Source organism: Heterodontus francisci, chromosome 32, assembly GCF_036365525.1.
Source record: "Heterodontus francisci isolate sHetFra1 chromosome 32, sHetFra1.hap1, whole genome shotgun sequence".
Taxonomy (NCBI): domain Eukaryota; kingdom Metazoa; phylum Chordata; class Chondrichthyes; order Heterodontiformes; family Heterodontidae; genus Heterodontus; species Heterodontus francisci.
The window spans coordinates 35984500-36003053 of record NC_090402.1 but is presented as its reverse complement, the minus strand read 5'-3'; the positions used below and the strand labels follow the sequence as shown (position 1 = coordinate 36003053).

Here is an 18554-nt window from a genome sequence, read left to right as displayed (position 1 = left end):
GCAGATGATATGAAACTTGGAAGCATTGTGAACAGTGAGGAGGATAGTGTAGAACTTCAAAAGGGCATAGACAGGTTGGTGGAATGGGCAAATAAGTGGCAGATGAAATTCAATGCAGAGAAGTGTGAAGTGATTCATTTTGGTAAGAAGAATGTGGAGATACAATATAAAGTAAAGGGTACAATTCCAAAGGGGGTGCAGGAGCAGAGAAACCAGGGTATGTGCATAAGTCATTGAAGGTTGCAGGACAGGTTGAGAGCACAGTTAATAAAGCATATAGCATTCTAGGCTACATTAATAGGTACATAGATTACAAAAGCAAGGAAGCTATTTTAAACTTGTATAAAATACTGTTTTGGCCTCAACTAGAGTATTATGTCCAGTTCTGGATGCCACACTTTAGGAAAGATGAGCAGGTATTAGTGAGAATGCAGAAAAGATTCATGAGAATGGTTCCAGGGATGAGGAACTTCAGTTATGTGGATAGATTGGAGAAGTTGGGACAATTTTCTTTGGAGAAGAGGAGGTTTGATAGAAGTATTCAAAATCATGAGGGGTCTGGACAGAGTAGGGAAAACTGTTCCCACTGGTGGAAGGATCAAGAACAAGAAGGCACAGATTCAGGGTAATTGGCAAAAGAAACAATGAGGAAAACCTTTTTCACGCAGAGAGTGGTTAGAATCTGGAATGCACTGCCAGAGAGTGTGGTGGAGGTAGGTTCAATTGAGGCAATCAAGAGGGAATTGGTTTATTATCTGAAAAGGAAGAATGTTGAGATTGTGGGGAGATGGTGGGGGAGTGGCACTAGGTAAATTGCTCCTTCAGAGAGTAAGTGCAGACAGGAAGGACCAATGGCCTGCTTCTGTGCTGTAACAATTCTGTGATTCTGTGATTTAATTCAAAGTTGTTTGTGGGACTTTGCTGCAGAAAAATTGGCTGCCATTTTTCCCTACATTATAATAGTGGCTACACTTCAAAAATCATTGGCAGAGTATTGGTTTGGGATGTCTTGAGGTCATGAAAAGTGCTACATAAATGCAAATTCTTTCTTTCATTGGTGGCAAGGCAAGGCATTACAGTGTAGTCTAATCACCAGAGAGCCATACACATGCACTTCCCAGCAGGAATCACAAGAGAATTCTTCAGAAATGGGAATCTGGCTTCTATTTTTCCCTGTCTGGTTTGGGGCTGAGGGTGATGCTACAGGGATAGGGAGTTATATTGGGGCCAGTTTTCATGCTCCATTGCCTAAGCTGAGATCAGACCAGTGATTGAATCTAAGATCTTCCTGATCCTTATGGCTCAGCTAATTACTTGATAAATTAATTGTGCCATTGTAGGAGTTTACTAGTAAAAATCTTACATTGAATAGCAGAGAAGTGGGACAGAATTTACTTCAGTCCATTTTAATACACTTGGCAGCTGCAGTTAGATTTGTGATCCCAAATACAATACGTAGCTAAATTAAAAAGTAATTTTAGCACAGCACTACAATTGGCCTCAGTACCCATGGCCTAGAAGAGGAAGAAGAAATTCATGGTTTCTACTGCTATTTGTTAGCCAAGGACCCTGCAGTAAACTGCACGTGTCGATATTGCAGAGAGATGGAATCAAGCTCACATGTAAAGACTTCACCTAGCTCCTACCAGTCAAAGAAACCATCAGCATTCACTTAAGAGAGTTATGCATGAAGAATAAGAACTTGGATAACGTGGTACAGGTACACCAGTGGTGTGGAACTGTGCCCCACAAATACTTATGATCTTCGGATGAGGCGGGGAGTAGGTGGCAGTCAGAAAATAAGAGGGAAAATGCACAATTCTAACAGAAGCTTTTCGGTTTCATTCTGAAAATACTTATTGCAGACAAAAACATTCTATAGTTTCTATCAACATATAAAAGGAATAACTTAATAAAAAGTTTATGATATCAAATGGTAGTTCTTGTGGGTGATCTGCTATCTTTTTGGTGGAAGGATTAATACAATTTTATTTGCCTATAATGAGTCTAGGCACCTGAGACAGACCAATTCATCATCGTAAAATCTCAACTAACTATACTGGCTTGAGGGGCTTTCTTGAGCATGGTAAATTTGCCAGGTTTGCATTTAATTTATACCTAGAGGGTCTGTGTATAATCTGTAGTTGAGTGGGTTCATAGATCCTCGTTGTATAACTTCATTGTCAATGATGTTGTCTCAATAGTTTTTGTAAGATATTAATTTATTATTGCTACCTCTATGGAGAAAAGAATGTCATGTGTGCATTTACTTTTCTGTCTCATCTTTAGGACTGTATTCCTTTAGGAGCTAGGATGGAGAAATACTTCCAGCTATATTCCCTACCAGAAAACCCTGGAGAAATGCTCCCTTTTATCCCCTAACAGGATCAATGGAGAGATCCTTATTCTCTGCATATCCCATCAGTAAGGTCGAATAAGATCTGACGTGTTTCCCGGCCGGGTATAAATGCATTCATTTAATGCTGAAAGCTAATGGATTTCATTATTTTGTCATTAAAATTTAAAGCAAAATTAGCCTCTTATTGACTTGAGAATACATAACCTTGCCTCACATGCTATTTATATCTAATCATTACTTACATTCATGAAGGATTTTATTACTATGTGAGGTCTCCCAATGGATATGTTGAATCATTCCTGTGTTGAATACATGTCTTGCATTTCTAGAGAACTTGCCTGTCGATTCAATTTCTAAGCTAGGAATAGCTGCTGGTTTCCATTTAGACAGGACATAGAGGGCTACACAGTGCACCTGCAAGTCTCACAATTATGTACCAACCTTTGACCTGCCCTGGAAACTTCCCTTGACCTCCTGAATGCTCTATGTTCCTGGTATTTGTCATGTTTCCAAATTAGAGAAGGGGGAAAAAAGGCTGATAAAAATTTATGTGTGGTTTCCCCAGTGGCATAGCAAGTGTACCCAGTGAGCAGCTGAGCCAGGAATGTCCTACGTTCAATCACTGGTCTGTGTCAAGATCACTGATCTCACCGGGACAGTGGTCGGGATGCTGCAATTGATTTTGGCAACTCAGATTAGTGATGGAAACCCTCCCTACAACTCCCAAATGTATAAAGAGACTTCTGGAAGTATGTGTGCACACATGTGGTAAAGGCTGGATCAGCTTCGAGTGTAATGTCCTACATATCCAAATAACTTCCTGACACTCACTGACAAGACTGACATGTACAATGGCCATGTTGACAAGGCATCAGAGTGCACCAGATACCTTTGGAACTGTTCGCCAGCATGAAATCAACATCTTTTGTAGAGGGAAGGAGAAGAAGGGAAAGGTAGAAAATATACTGACAATAAAATATCTATTATTGGTAACCAGTCACTTCACTACGATAATCGCAAAGGAACTGAAAAGACTAGATTAAATTTATGCACACTGCACTGGGTAACTTGAGTCTCAGAGCAATTAAGAAAAGCAGAGTATGACTAAGATCACAAAAATAAATTTACTAATCCATATTGCAGAGAAAAAAGCTGAATTTAATTTATGACCCTACATTGTAAATCATCACATTACCCTAAATCCCTTCCATAAGGCTTTCATTAGCAATTGTACAAAAAAATGTTACAGTAAAGTAGGAGTGCTATAGAGTGGCTGCTTTATATGAGTTCTCTATAAGCAGAATGATAAACTTATGCACTGGAATAACCTATGTCCTTTAGTACAGCATGAATAAGGATTCAGATCAAAAATTGTGATATTAACCCTCTCAGATCCAAACTTCATTTATACCCAGTATATTGTAATTGGAGGAAGATGTACTGGAAAAGCGTGAGAAGCAAATAACATCACTGGAGAAATATCCTTCAGAGGTACAGATTTGAGTGAGAATCAAATGAGGCAGAGCAGATCTTCATGAGCAACCTCTCAATGAATTAAAGGCACCTTTCCATTATTATAGATTTGCTTTTGAATGTAAAAGAACAATCAAGGTATTGAGGGATTCAATTTCCTACTAATGGGACACCAGTTAACATGTTTGAGTCAAGTTTGCTTGTCCATGATCTTTACATAAGTTTAAAATAAATAGGTTAATCCTCTGTTAAAATAGTTGACACGGGAATTTGGTACAGATGCATTAAGCATTCATGATGTCATAAACCATAACTTCCGGGCTATAATGTTTAAGAAACCTGGGAGAAAATCGTGCCTTGTGCGGTAGTGTAAAACAGGTGATAGTAAGTTGGCAGCTAATTTTACTTACCTACTAATTTTTATTTCCTTTCAAGTCAAAGCAAATAAAAATCATGAGTGATGTAGGATGGGTTGCTGACTTGCTATTGCCCATTTTAAACTATCACACAAAGTTCTATCTATATGATGAAAATCTGCCCAGAATCAGAAGAGAGAATAGCCATGTCTGTCGTTGGAGTGAGAGCTGGTCATCTTCCTCCTCCTCCTCCCGTCAATGGGACTGTATAAGCCTGTGGACAGCATGGTGACACAGCAAATTAGGCACTAGGAGCAGAGAGTGCCTGCTTCCTTTTCATCCTTCCCCATTGCATTCCACAGAATAACTGATCTTAGTAATGCTGTTCAATGGAGATACTGCAGTGGAAGTCAGGAATCCTCTTATTGTGGGGAGGAGAGGGAAAAGTGGATGAGTTATTGTTGTGCTATTGCAGCTTGCCTCATAGCGGCTGGGTGAACTGTTGCTGGAGATCACCTGACAGTGCTCTCGGTCTCGGCATGTATGGATGTGAAAAATAGGGGCAAAGTGTTGGGTCATGGTGGAGTCTGACAGTGGTCCTACAATTCATTAGTGTAGTCATTCATATATGTCACAACAAAGTTCCACGTGGAGATCTGAACTTGAGCAGAGGACAAGAAAAGGCTACGTTTTCTCAAATGGAAAAAGAAGAAATAGTAGATACCCCACTGTCAAAGGCATATTTATGCTTTAGAAAGGGTGCACATTGGAACAACAGGCATGGTTCTGCTTACTTACTGTTCTAATTTATGAGGAGAGACTCGAAGTTGAACTTTTTTTTCACTGTAGAAAAGAAGATTGACGAAAACCTGTTCAGTACTTTTGAGCTGCTGAGGGCTACTGCTAATAAGAATGGTAGTGGTAATTTCATTTTGACCATGAATGTAGAACAGGTACAAAATTAAGAAACCTCAAACAATACTGGAAAATATTTTTTTCAACTTTCAACTTCAACTTCCACGTAGTGGATATGTGGAGCAAGTCTCAGTAAAAGCATTACAAAAAAGGACCGGACAAATGCCTGGTTAGGAATGGGATTCAAAACTGTGGAGATGAGTATAGCCAGTAATGACCAGAGGTCCATGATATTTCTGATGCTATGATAAATATCATAAATAAATCTCAATATGATACTTCTTAGGACAATGAAAGTCTCATCTGTGAAAACCAAGGTTGATGAATGGAGGAGTAGAAGTAAATGGATAATCTGGAGCTACACTTGACAACTTCTGAAGTTCTGAGATGCTCTGAAAAATTAAATGCATTAGGCATAATGACATCATTGCACATGTTCTATCGAAGGAGTGAGTTTGACCATTCAAAATTGGTCTTTTTCCATTACACTGCATCAGATGGCAACCCCTATTCGAGTCACGTGCTCCAGCCTTATGACCTGGGATCTTTGCTTCTTCCTCTTCCTATTCATCCTACCATTGGAGACTTATCTTTAAGCCATCCATCCCCTGTCCTCAAGAATTTAGGGCTTCAATAATTGATGGGCTTTTCTGAAGAAGCCTTAGCGACTTGCTGCAGTGCGCCCTGTAGATTGCACACAATGCAGCCAAAATCGGCTGGTGGTGAAGGCAGTGAATGGTTGAGCTAGTGGATGGAGTGGAGAGCAAGCAGACTGCTTCATGCAACACCACTCTTTTCTTCAAGGACAATTATAATATGATAATTGGTAATTTGGACATCTTATCAACTGTCAGGAACCTTGCCTTGATCTCATTTTCAAAAAGGGTGTTCTACATTTCAGAAAAGTAAAACCGTCTTGTCTTATAACCAAGTACAGACCAGAGTGGCCATGTGAAAAAAGTATCTGATGATAACTGAGACAGAAAAACTGAATTCCAAGCATCAGCACAGCCCAGAGAATGACCTATAACATTCTTCTCACTGCCAGCCATTCTTCAACCCATCATACTAAGAGTTTGTGGCATAGTGCTTTAAGAGACATATTCCATAACCCTTCAGTTCTTATATGTCACAATCTTAAGAGTATTATCCTGCATCAGATTGCAAGGACAGGTACGCATTTGATAGTTGTATATTATGTCATGGTATTTTCGTATTGGGAAAATAGAAGTGACTAAAATATTATTAAATGTTTCAAACAAGCAATTGGTTCTCCATGGTCATGTTGGATGATTGTTTTTACAGTTATGGTTATTGCTTATATTGGCTGATCTGTCAGGTGTGCATTTAAGAGGGGCTTCCATAAGCCATCAGCTCAGCCAATATGCCTCCAGCTCCTGTGGAAAGATTATGGAATGATGTTCAAAAACACAGATGTAACTCCACCTGTGTAACTGTAACCACTCAAAGTAAATTTGTCTTTTTCCAGTAAAAAAAATACAATAAGCAACGCAAGACTTGACATTACTGCCTGCAGTCATGGAGTGAAAGATCTTACCTCACATGATTTAATGCAGTGAATCATTTCAGGGTGTGGGTACCAGTTAAGTCCTGCTGTACAAACCATATTCTGTGAAGAGAAAATAAAACAAGAGTTGTCATAATTGCACTCAAAAGGAGTTTGCTATCTGTGTGGCGTCAGCCTTGATTATCCGAGTACCTACTGGCTGCTTTGTACATGATCATTTACAGTACTAGTCTGCAGAGGAAAACAAGGTCACATGGATTTCTCAATGTTCTGTGTGACTACCAGCCAAACAAGGTTTAAGCAATGATTTGTTAAAGGTCTTTTACTTATATCTTCTCCATGATATACATCTCCTTGTTAGCCATCTTGGACAGTCATAATTGAAGTTGCATTTAATAGTTTGATATGTGAGGTACTATCATTCTCTATCGCAATAGGGCAAAATGATGAATGTTCGATTTAAATGAGAATAGTGATTATTTGGGAGTGATTACAAGACAGCAATCTAACAAAAGGCTTCAGTTGGTTTTACATGGACAACATTGGAAGCCAGAGTAAACTCAATGTTTATAAGCGAGCATAGCAAGGGATGATTGTAAGACAGTAATCAATGGATTCAGGTGACATCCTATGTTCCAGAAACAATGCTGTACTTATACTCATTAGCTGAACTCCTGAAATTAGACTTATTAATCCTGCTTTGTGATATATAATGTATGTTTTTTATCAGTTTGGGGTCTGCAGTTAATGGAGACAATCTGTGATTAATTTATGTTATGTTTAAATATATACTGGCATGCGAGCATTTTATCTGCTTATCTAACGCCCTTAACTGACTCTTGCTTTTGAATTTGCTGATATAAAATGGCTTGGAAAATTTCACATGATTTATATATGTCTGACCCTAATCTGGTTGGTCTTTAGTGGCTCTATGAACACTGTTCACATCTCTTTTTCCATTTCAGCTGCAAACATGCTGCCTCAACATACCATCACTTCATTGGTGTGTGATATTATTACAGTAATAAAGCTTGGCTGTTTTAACTCTTTTCCTTTCACAAGCAGAAGTTGTTTGGCAAACATGCTTTGGTACAAGATGTTGCCTCTTTTAATATGCTGCTACTTCACAATCTCAGAGATCATTCATTTACTAATGCTGTGAATCACGCAAGATGGTATCAATTTCCTCCATTAACACCAAAATACTGCAGTTTGTTCACAAGATGTATATTATCAAAGCTGTGTATAGAATGATTGACCAAACTCTGAACAAAATGTTGCAGTCTCATCCAAGAGCTTATTTCAGAATACCCTTCTTCTAAACAGCTGAATGACAACGAGTGTTTCTTGATGCTGAGAAGTTCAGCATTTTTACAACAGCCATGAATGATATGCTGTTTAATCAGTTCTTTATGTCCTTTGCATTTTTAGAAATGAAGAGCAATTTTCATCTTTGGAAATCCTATTGTCATCAGTAGCTAGCAAAATGCTGTCTATTTTGGATGTGAGATTTTGGGGTACAATTTGATTAGGCCTGATATTGGGCACAGCGATCGCAATGCGCGATGCCGTGCACCTGGTCCCATTGAGGAAGGCAGCATGCAAACGTCATGCTGCCTGCTCACCGACGTGTTTGTAGCAGTGCAGCCCTGTGCAAAGCCTGCTTCTGACTGGCTGCATGCTCAGCAGGGGGCCGAGCAGTGTATGTGGTGCGCACGCCATACAATTGTCTTACTGGGGAGGTGCACTCAGACTACAGCAGCTGCTGAAACAATGTCAGGAAGGCTTTGGTGAAAGGAAGAGCAGCAGAGTGGAGCAGAGCTCCTAGGTTCTCAGATTCAATGTAGGAGGCCTTAGTAATGGAAGTCGAAAGAGAGGCTATGTTTCTGTTGTGTTATCACTTTAACGGTGTAAGTGCTCCACATAGCATCACAGGAAGTGATGTCATCCAACATTTGATCAGTTAGTTGGAATTTTGTGAGACACCGAGTCAGACATGTATGATAGAGCTCCCTTGTAAATGTGTTACAACTTTATTGCTACAGCAAAGCAATAAAACAATATGGTGACAGTATATGGTTTCTGAAAACTTTTTGACTTTTAAGCGCACCATCCTTGACATGATAGAAGCATGTGGTCTCTGAAGAATCACACGCTCAACAATATTACAGTAGCGTGTGGTCTCTGAAGCAGCACACCATTCGCAACGTGGTGATAGTGATGCGCAGTGGAAGTTCACAGCTTCAAGGTAACTGTAGCAGCGAGGCTCAGGAACAGTACTCATGGGGACCAGTGATCTCAGGCAAGACATCGAGACCAGCGATCTCTCCCATCGTAGTCCAACACGGACGGGGCAGCGCAATTCTTGAGGGAAAGCGGTGACGTGGCACAGGCAAGTTTGACGACCTTCCATAAAGTTGGTGCTCAAGACATTGAGTACACGAAGAGGGTTGTTCAGGTCAATGTGGAAAGAAAGAAACAGCAGAAATTGGGCGAAATTGTGCTCTGAAACAGTGAGTAGGGTCAGTTTGCATCAAGGCTATGGATCAACGCCACCATTACGCACCAAGTGTTTTCCCGCCATTAGTGCAGAAAGCCCAGCACTGCAGGCACAGTTTCTGGGAGTGGCATTGTTCGAAGCTGGAAGGTTTTTTTCCCCCCTCCAGGGAAAGGCCCAGAAAAAAAAAGAGACTGCAATTTAAAGGGGAAAGCTCCAGCTACATTTGTGACATTGGGGATTTGGCACCACGTCCACTAAATATCCTTTCGTGAATTGGAAAGCCTAAGGCCTCCTCCATGAGCTTGAACTTTTTAAATAACATAAGGAGTAGTGTTTCTTGGATCTTGCCTTCACAGAACTGGAAAAGCAGGCAGTCAAGATTAAAAATAGCTATCAGTAATGACAGGCTACACCAGATTAATGCCTCGGGACTCTTTGAAGTGGAACAGAAGGATCCAGCAAGACTATGGTCCACATTAGAGGACTGGCTCAAGGTCAGGATTAATTTCAGAATTCACTGTTTAGAGTTGATGACATACAGGCAGCAATCAAGAGAGACTATTGACCAATTTGTGAGTAGGTGCCGTGAGAAAGGCAAACTCTGTGACTTATCAGAGGTGGAGTGATCAGAACGGATTATTGAGGTGGTGATAGCAACTACCCTAATAGAAACTTTTCAGAAAGAGCTAGGAGACAAGGGAAAAGGGCATTTTTTGAAAGTCTGCTAAGAGAAGGCAGGAAATTTGAGGCCATTGTTGCAAGCAGCCAGTGTCCACAAGCGCTTCGTACAACAATCATAGGGTGAGGTAACCAGGACACCTCAGCCAGGCAAGATGTGTGGAAAGTACCGCCTGATGCACCATCCGAGGGATTGTCCGACCTAAAAGGTGTGGGCAAGAAAGGGCACTGGACAAGGTTTGAAAAATGGCAAACTGGCCAGAAGTCACAGCAGACCATGACCTGGCAAGAAGCAGACACCACAGAAACAGACATCTGCCAAAAGTCAAACCAAATGCAGACGTGTCCATGTGATTGACAGTGATGTGAGCAGCATGAAAGGCACTGAAGGTGAGCAAGTCTTCCACATAGTAATCCTTACACACCAAATGGATGTGGCTACAACCAGTGACATAATGTGCCCAGAGAAAGGTGGTCAACACACCTTGCAGCTCAAGGACAATAATGGGGCAATTGCAAATATTTTGCCAGTGCAAATAGTAAAGAACATGTACCTGACGAGATGGGAAGCCATGATACAACCGACGAAGACAAGATTCACCGCGTACAATGGTACGCCAATCAACTGTTCAGGTACACAAAGGTTGAAGTGCAGTATGGAACCTCTGTTTGGTCACATCAGGTGGTCCAGCAGTTGCAGGCCTGCCAGCATGTAGTGAGCTTCAAATCGTAACGATCCATGGGATCAGCAGTGTGCCAACGACAGATGACCAGAACAGGTTCGACCCTATCGAGTCTTTCCAAGATATACAAAGAATGTACCCAGACCATTTTGACAGAATGGGAAATGGCAAAGGAGAAGTTGGCCTACATGTGAGGGGCAACTTGGTTCCTTCTATAGATCTGCCAAGGAAATGTAACGTCCTTTTCAAGGACATACTGAAAACCGAGCTGGATACAATGGAGGAATTACCAGGTTTGTTCAACAGCACACAGATTGGTGCAGCTCGATAACGGCTGTAGTCGAAAAAGATGGTACCATCCAGCTGTGTTAGGAGCCCAGAAGGCTGAACAAGCCGTTGAAATGCTGTCTTCACAAAATTCCCAGATTCGAAGAGTTGAATCTGAAATTCACAAAGGCCAAGTTCTTTTAGAAACTAGATGTAAAGCATGGGTACTGACCAATCCATCTTTCTGAAAGTTCACAAGAGCCGATGACTTTAGGACTCCATTTGGGCGATAGTGCTTCTTGCACCTACCGTTTGGCTCATCAGTAAGCCAGGATTTATTTCAGCAACGCATGAATCACATTACAGAGAATGTGTCAGGGTGTATATGTATTTATGATGACATCACAGCTGTGGGCACCACTAAAGAAGAACATGACTGGAACATATGATGGAAAGAGGCAGGAAAGAAAGCCTTGTATTCAAAGGTAAGAAATGTGCCATGAACGCAAGACACATCAACTTCTTTGGCTCCATTCAGAAACAGGCATAAGATCAGTTCCCAGCAAGACAGTGGATATTCAGTCCATGCCAAGCCCTCAAGACAAAGAAGACTGACAAAGATCTCGTTAATTTTTTCACTCTTTCCATTTCAAATTTCTCCAAGAAGTATTTGATTCTGCAGGAACTCCTCAGAAAGGACTCACCTTTTCTGTGGCATAAGGATCACCAGCATGCACTCAATTTGCTAAAGCAGCCATTATCAATGGATGCATGTTTGCAGTACTATGATCCAAATAAGATACCACTCTTGTAGTAGATGTTTTGCAAAAAGGCCTTGCAGCATGCTTGTTGCAGGACGGACATCCAATAGCTTTCAGTTCAAAAAGCTTATCCACCACATAGGCCAACTACTGCAACATATAAAGGAAAACACTAGCACTAGTGTTCGGAATTACAACATTTCACATTTATCTTTTCGGGAAACACTTTGTCGTCAAAACAGATCATAAACCATTCGTGATGATCTGGCAAAAGCTGCTGACTAGCACACCTCCACAGCTACAACAGCTGTTGATAAAAGTGCAAGGATATGACTGTGAGGTCAAGTATAAGCCAGGGAATCCCATGGTGACCTCTGATGCTTTAAGCAGATTACCTAATCCCAGGACAGATGAGCATATTCCATTAGATGTCCAGATTGATGAGGTTGACATCGAGCTGGAAGATGTACACCAGATCGATTTGATCCATTTTGGGCCGAAGAAACATAAAGAATTAGGAGAAGAAACCTCAAAAGACCTAGTCCTGAAGATACTATGGCAACACATTGTTAAAGGGATGGCCTGAGAACATGCAAGAGGTTCCGACAGAGCTGTGAACCTTCTGGCCATGATGGGATGAGTTGGGAATTTCTAGCAGTGTTATCTTCAAATACAGGAAGGTAATAATTCCACAGACACTTTGCCCTGGCATCCTTTCACAATTACATATCAACCATATGGGTGTGAAGAAGTCTAGAAGACTTGTGCGCAATACCATCTACTGGTCAGGTATGAACAGTGACGTTGAGCGAGTGGTAAGGTCACATGATGCACGCCATCAGCACCAACCATGCTAGAATAAAGAGCCACTTCTTTCTCACGACATCCCACCACATCCTTGGTCAAGGATAGCTACCGGTCTCTTCACAATCAAAGGCGACGATTATTTGTTCGTCACCGATTACTACTCTAAATTTCCGGTAATACATCAATTAAGGGATACTCCGAATGCATCAATTGCCAATACCGCGAGTGCATTTTTCAGCTTGTTTGTTACCCTGGAGGAGATAGTTTTGGACAATGGTCCACAATATGTTGCCAAGCCATTCCAAGACATGTGCAGGAAATGGGTTGAAAACCATATCACTCCTTCATCGCATTACCCTAGGTCGAATGGCCTAGCAGAAAGAATGGTATGTACAGTCAAATTGCTGATCGTAAAGTGTTGTGAAACAAAACAGGATCTATATATAGCCATGTTACATCTGAGGGCAACACCAATCGACACAGGGCTACCATCCCCTGCTGAAAGCATGTTTGGAAGATAGGGTAAGACAATGCTTCCAAGTCACTATCTCATGAAGTCCTCCTCAATACAAAAAAGGCTCCGAGCAAAACAAGAAAAGATGAAAACGACACACGATAAGCATGCAGGTGTGGAACTACCACCATTACAGATAAGGCAGAAGGTCAGGGTAATTCATTCACAAGAAAAAGTGTGGTTCCCTGCAGGAGTGTCCAAATTCTGCAACGAACCAAGATCTTATAAAGTAACCACCCCAGTGGAGCAGTGCTAAAAAGAAATTGAAGTCAGCTAAGAGAACTAGCTAACAACACTGTGCCTGACAATCCTGTTGCATCGAGAACACTGTCTGTAGAACGTAGCAAGAGAAAATGACCAGCGTAATGATCGAGTGCAGGATGACTGTCAGAATACAGACAAAAGTCAAGCAAAGAAAGTTGATAAGTCTAGTTCACCATCATGCTGTAGTGTGACAAGATCAGGTCAAGTCAGTAGACTGCCTGTATGGTTCAGAAACACTTGATTAAAGGACATTAGAGTCAATGTATGTGTAAATATTTTTCAAACTCATTTCGTTCCATTATGTACATAATTTATCTTTTGTGTATTTCCATTTTAGGAAACGGGGATGTTGTGATATCACTAACGGTGTAAATACTTAAGACAGCATCACAGGTAGTGATGTCATCCAACATGTGATCTGTTAGTTGGAGTTATGTAAGACACCGAGTCAGCCGCGTCTGATAGAGCTCGCTTGTAAATGTGTTATTCTACAGTAAAGAACCCACAGTTTTACAACCACTCAACTTATTGCTACATCAATGCAATAATGCAACAGCTTCCACAGGATGCCCTCAAGGCACACCCAGTGGAAGGAATGAGAGTGAGTGGCCAGAGAGGTAAATTCCTGGAGTCTAACCCCAAGGACTGGGCTGCTGTGTTATAAAAAGTTCAATGACCTAACATGGGCGATCAAGGTTAATGAATACATCGTCAAATGGCATCTCCTACCCACCGCACCACCAACCCCTCATGCTGCTCAATGCACCACATGCCCATCACTCCCTATCGGCAAACAGGACTCACACCGAACATTCAGATGCTTCACCTCACACTCACACATTTATTAATGTTGCCAGCCTCACACTCACCTCCCTCAGCTTTCACATACTTCCAGCTATTCAGCTATGACAGGTGTTTCACCCAAACACACTGCAACACACTCATTGTCATTCTTCCCTCTCTGCAGGACAAGGTTGCACAAAAGAGGCAGCAACAGAGAACTGGTGGGGTGGGGGGCGGCGGGGAAACAGATACACTAGCATTGTCTAAGCCCTTTGGAGGAGATGGTGCTCCGCATCATGGGGCTGGCTGTGACTGAGGCCGTTGCATCTTTTGTCACTGAGAAAATTCAGAATGACGGTATGGTCCTGTTTTATGCCCATTCTTAAATCCCATGAATCTGCTGTCCTCTCTCAGGAAGATAGCATTCTGCAATTCTGCCAGTGTCATTGTTGTTGCCTGTCAACCAGCCAGCCCAGAATGTTGCCACCTATGGTGAGGTGGTGAATTGCAAAGCCGGGCCCTCAAGGCCCAGAGTTGCTTGGGGGTGTACTGCAAGACCGTCTACTGTCTTCCCCCCAGTGAAAGTTGCCATCCTTCTACTAGCCATGCTGATGGATGGGAATGTGGGGAATTGTGGAGCCATGGTGATGTGATAATGAGATCTCGTGGCGACTGTGGTCTGAGTATCAGTTCACAGACCAGCCCTTGAAGGGCTCCCGAATGTATCCTCCTCCTCCACCTCCTGATGTGCCCTTCGAACGTCTGAATGCAAGGGCTGTGTCATCATGATAATGAGGTTGTGGAGGATACAGCAGACCACCATGGACCTGGCAAGTACTGGAGGGCTCTCCTTGAGAAGTCCAGGCAGCAGAAACATTGCATCAGGATGCTGTTTGTTTGTTCTACGACCTTCATGGTGTCAGCATGGCTCTCATTGTAGGTGTGCTGTTTACACATGGTCAGATGGTAGATGTGAGTAATGAGTCAGGTGAAGACTGAGTATCCCTGCCACCTAGCAGCCAGCCTCTGGTTCTTCATGGTGACTTAAAGATGGCAGAGTTGGCTGACTGGCACAGGATGAAAGCATTGTGACTGCAGCAAGATAGTGAGTGTTCACTGAAAGAATCATCTAGGCATGGTCGCACACCAACGGCACATTAATGAAGTGGTAGCCCTTGCAGTTGCAGTACATCTCCCTGTTGCTATGTGGGACCCACTGAGCCACCTGCATGCAATCAACGGTACCCTGAACCATTGAGAAACCCGCTAGTCTGGCAAAGCCACATGGTCGCTTCTGCTGCTTCTCTTTGGTAAGAGAGAAGACAATGAAGTTCCCTCTTATTCTATACAGGATCTCTGTCACCTTCGAACTGTCACTTGCTCCGACCTGGAAGGATCTGGTGCAGAAATTGAGGGCCATGGTTATCTTCACGGCCAATGGCAGTGCCATCCTCACCTTACAATGCGGCTATAGATCTGGTTGTAGGAGGTGGCACAATTCAGTTAGTACCTCCTTTGTGAAACGTAGGTGCCTCAGATACTGCTCTTGGCTGAGGTGGAGGTTGGAGAAGTGAGACCTAAAGACGCTTGGTGGGTATGGCCTTCTATTGAGAGCCCTCCTCCTCCCTCTGCGCACAGTTTTTCCTCTTTGTTCACTGTGCTCCATTTTCAGGTCATGTTGCAGCCCAAGAAGGACTGCAACTCTAGCCCCCATTAGTGAAAGCAGGCTTTCTCCTGACAGGTCTTCTAACTCCACTGACCACCTTGACAAAGTCCAGCTCTCTTGTGAATCCAAAAACTTCTGTCAACTCCTCCAACACAGAACACAGTACTTCCACTCACTCTGGAGCAGCAAAAGAAAATCAAAAACACCCCACCTGAAAGTTGAATGGTGATTCCTCTAAATAGTTGGGGGTAACTCATGGAGCTGAATACATGTTCCTGGATTGGAAAACTGCAAATGTAACACTTCTATTCAAGAAAAGAGGGAGACAGAAAGCAGGAACCTATTGGCCAGCTAGCCTAACATCTGTCATTGGGGAAAATGCTAGAATCCATTATTAAAGAAGACGTAGCAAGACATTTAGAAAATATTAATATAATTGGGCAGAGTCGTCATGGTTTTATGAAAGGGAAGTTGTGTTTGACAAATTTATTGGAGTTCTTTGAGAATTTAACAAGCAGGGTGGATAAAGGGGAACCAGTGGATTTAGTGTAATTGGATTTCCAAAAGGTATCCGATCAGGTGTCAGATAAAAGGATACTGCATGAAATAAGTGCTCAAGGTGTTGGGGTTAATATATTAGCATTGATAGAGGATTGGCTAACAATCAGATTTTGGCAGATTGAGTATAATGTGGGAAAATGCAAGGTTGTTGGTTTTGGGGGGCAGAATAGAAATACAGAATATTATTTAACTGGAGAGCAACTGCAGAATGCTGCAGTACAGAGAGATCTGGGTTAGGGTTAGGGTTCGGTCGTACATGAATCACAAAAAACTATTATGTAGGTACAGCAAGTGATTAGGAAGGCAAATGGAATATTGGCCTCTATTGCAAGCGGGGATGGAATATAAAAGTAGGGAAGTCTTGCTACAAGTGCACAGGGCATTGGTGAGACCACACCTAGTGTACTGCATCCAATTTTGGTCTCCTTACTTGAGGAAAGATATACTTGCATTGGAAGCTGTTCAGAGAAGGTTCACAAGGCTGATACCTGGGGTGAGGGAGTTATCTTATGAGGAACGGTTGAGCAAGTTGGGCCCATACTCATTGGAGTTTAGAAGAATGAGAGGTGATCTTATTGAAACATATGATTCTGAGGGGCCTTGACAGGGTAAATGCTGAGAGGATGTTTCCCCTCGCGGGAGAATCTAGAACTTGGCGGTGCAGTTTCAAAATAAGGGGGGTTCCCATTTAAGACAGAGATGAGGAGAAATTTCTTCTCTCTGAGGGCCATTCACCTTTGGAGTGCTCTTCTACAGAGAGCAGTGGAGGCTGGGTCATTGAATATATTCAAGGCTGCATTAGACCGATTTTTGATCTACAGGGGAGTCAGGGGATATGGGGGGCCGGCAGGAATGTGCAGTTAAGGCCACAATCAGATCAGTCATGATCACATTGAATGGCGGAGCAGGCTTGAGGGGCCGATTTTGGCCTACTGCTGCTTCTATTTCTTATATTCTTATGGGAGTGATAAAGAAAGGGCATTAACAGGACCCGCGAGACCCAAAATGGCCGATCTGGCACCAAATCACTCTGCCTGCTTCCAGTGTATGCATGCCATGCCCGTGCTAACACTCTTACAGTTATGGTGGATTGTATGGGTTGCACCAGAAGTATTTTGACCAGCATTTTTCAAGTTTTGGGCTTCCTTGATGAAGATGCGACAGAGCCGAATTCTGCTGCCTTTGTTTTTTACAGACTGTTGCCATTTAAAAGTAACCTGATATTTATTAAAACTTTTGTACTCTCTGCATATTTGACTGGTCCTTCATTCCTTCCAGTGTGCATCACCCAGTTGACTCCAGCTGTCTCTGTTTGTGTAATGTGTGACTTTCTTAATAAATGGACCTGATGTGTGTGTGGAAACCCTGAAAACAAGGTTGGCTGATGATGTTCTGTGATTTGAAATTTAGTTCCTTCAGATCTCCATTTTAAGAAAAAATTCAAAAGGTTTAAATTACTAAAAGCTGGTGGTGACTATCTTGCTCCACTGAAGAGTAGTTTGATTGCAATAACCTTCTCCTTGATGCGATCTCAACAACTGATCAAATTACCTGGCTACTGCCTTCAGAGAGCTCATTTGAACCCTGCTGTGGCTCTTCTCTAATCAAATTTTTAAAGGCTTTGTGTGTTGAAATAACAAACTTGGAAATCGTCCAATGTTGCAATTATCAATGATTGCAAGGACTCGTTTTTATTTTTAAAAAAACTAAAATGCAGCTTTTTTTTTCAATGACTTCTGATTTCATCAACGGATGGCCTAATCAGAGATTTTTTTTAAGAAGTTACATATTTTCTATCATTGATGTAAATAGCTGAGGCATTTAAGGTCAATAAAAGATACGGGTTCCAAAACGGTCCTTAGGGGGAGCCCTGGACTAGAAGGAGAGTTTGTTGTCAATCAAGTTTGTTATCTTCAAGCCTGCAGCACATGCTTGAGACAGGGCATTACAGTATAATGAAGCAGAGGATTTTCAGTAACATCTGTATTGTAGAATTACTGCCCTGTCCAATGAAACGGATGCTGGATGCTTGCATTCTATAAACCCACAGGCCTTCGCTTCACAGTTCAAAAAGAGGGATTAACTGCAGTACTAAGCAGTAGGAAAATACAGAAAGCCAGCAATCTAGGCATATTTTGGTGACGCAAATGCAGGTAGTCAAACCTGACAAGAATGGTCCTGTCATCAAATCCACTTAGAATTAGCTACTTTTCACTTAAGTTGCTTCAAATCTCCTTCACATCCAACCTGCTATATCGTTAAAACTAAGCGGGGTGACGCGGGTGGACAGTAAAATCTTCTAAACTAATTTGTGGGTATAATTTATTTTTTAATTCATACATACACAGGATGTGGGCATTGCTGGCAAGGCCAGCATTTATTGCCCATCCCTAATTGCCCTTGTGAAGGTGGTGATGAGCCACCTTCTTGAATCTAGTG

The 18554-nt window shown here is 42.0% G+C and overlaps 1 protein-coding gene across 1 annotated transcript in view; it reads right to left on the bottom strand.

Annotated features, from left to right (window-relative positions):
• pappaa (pregnancy-associated plasma protein A, pappalysin 1a) overlaps positions 1 to 18554 on the bottom strand; it is a 316273-nt gene that overhangs the window by 72299 nt on the left and 225420 nt on the right. The window contains exon 20 of the mRNA XM_068012691.1: positions 6662 to 6733. Coding sequence (XP_067868792.1) covers positions 6662 to 6733 — 72 coding nt within the window. The remainder of the gene's footprint in view (positions 1 to 6661; positions 6734 to 18554) is intronic.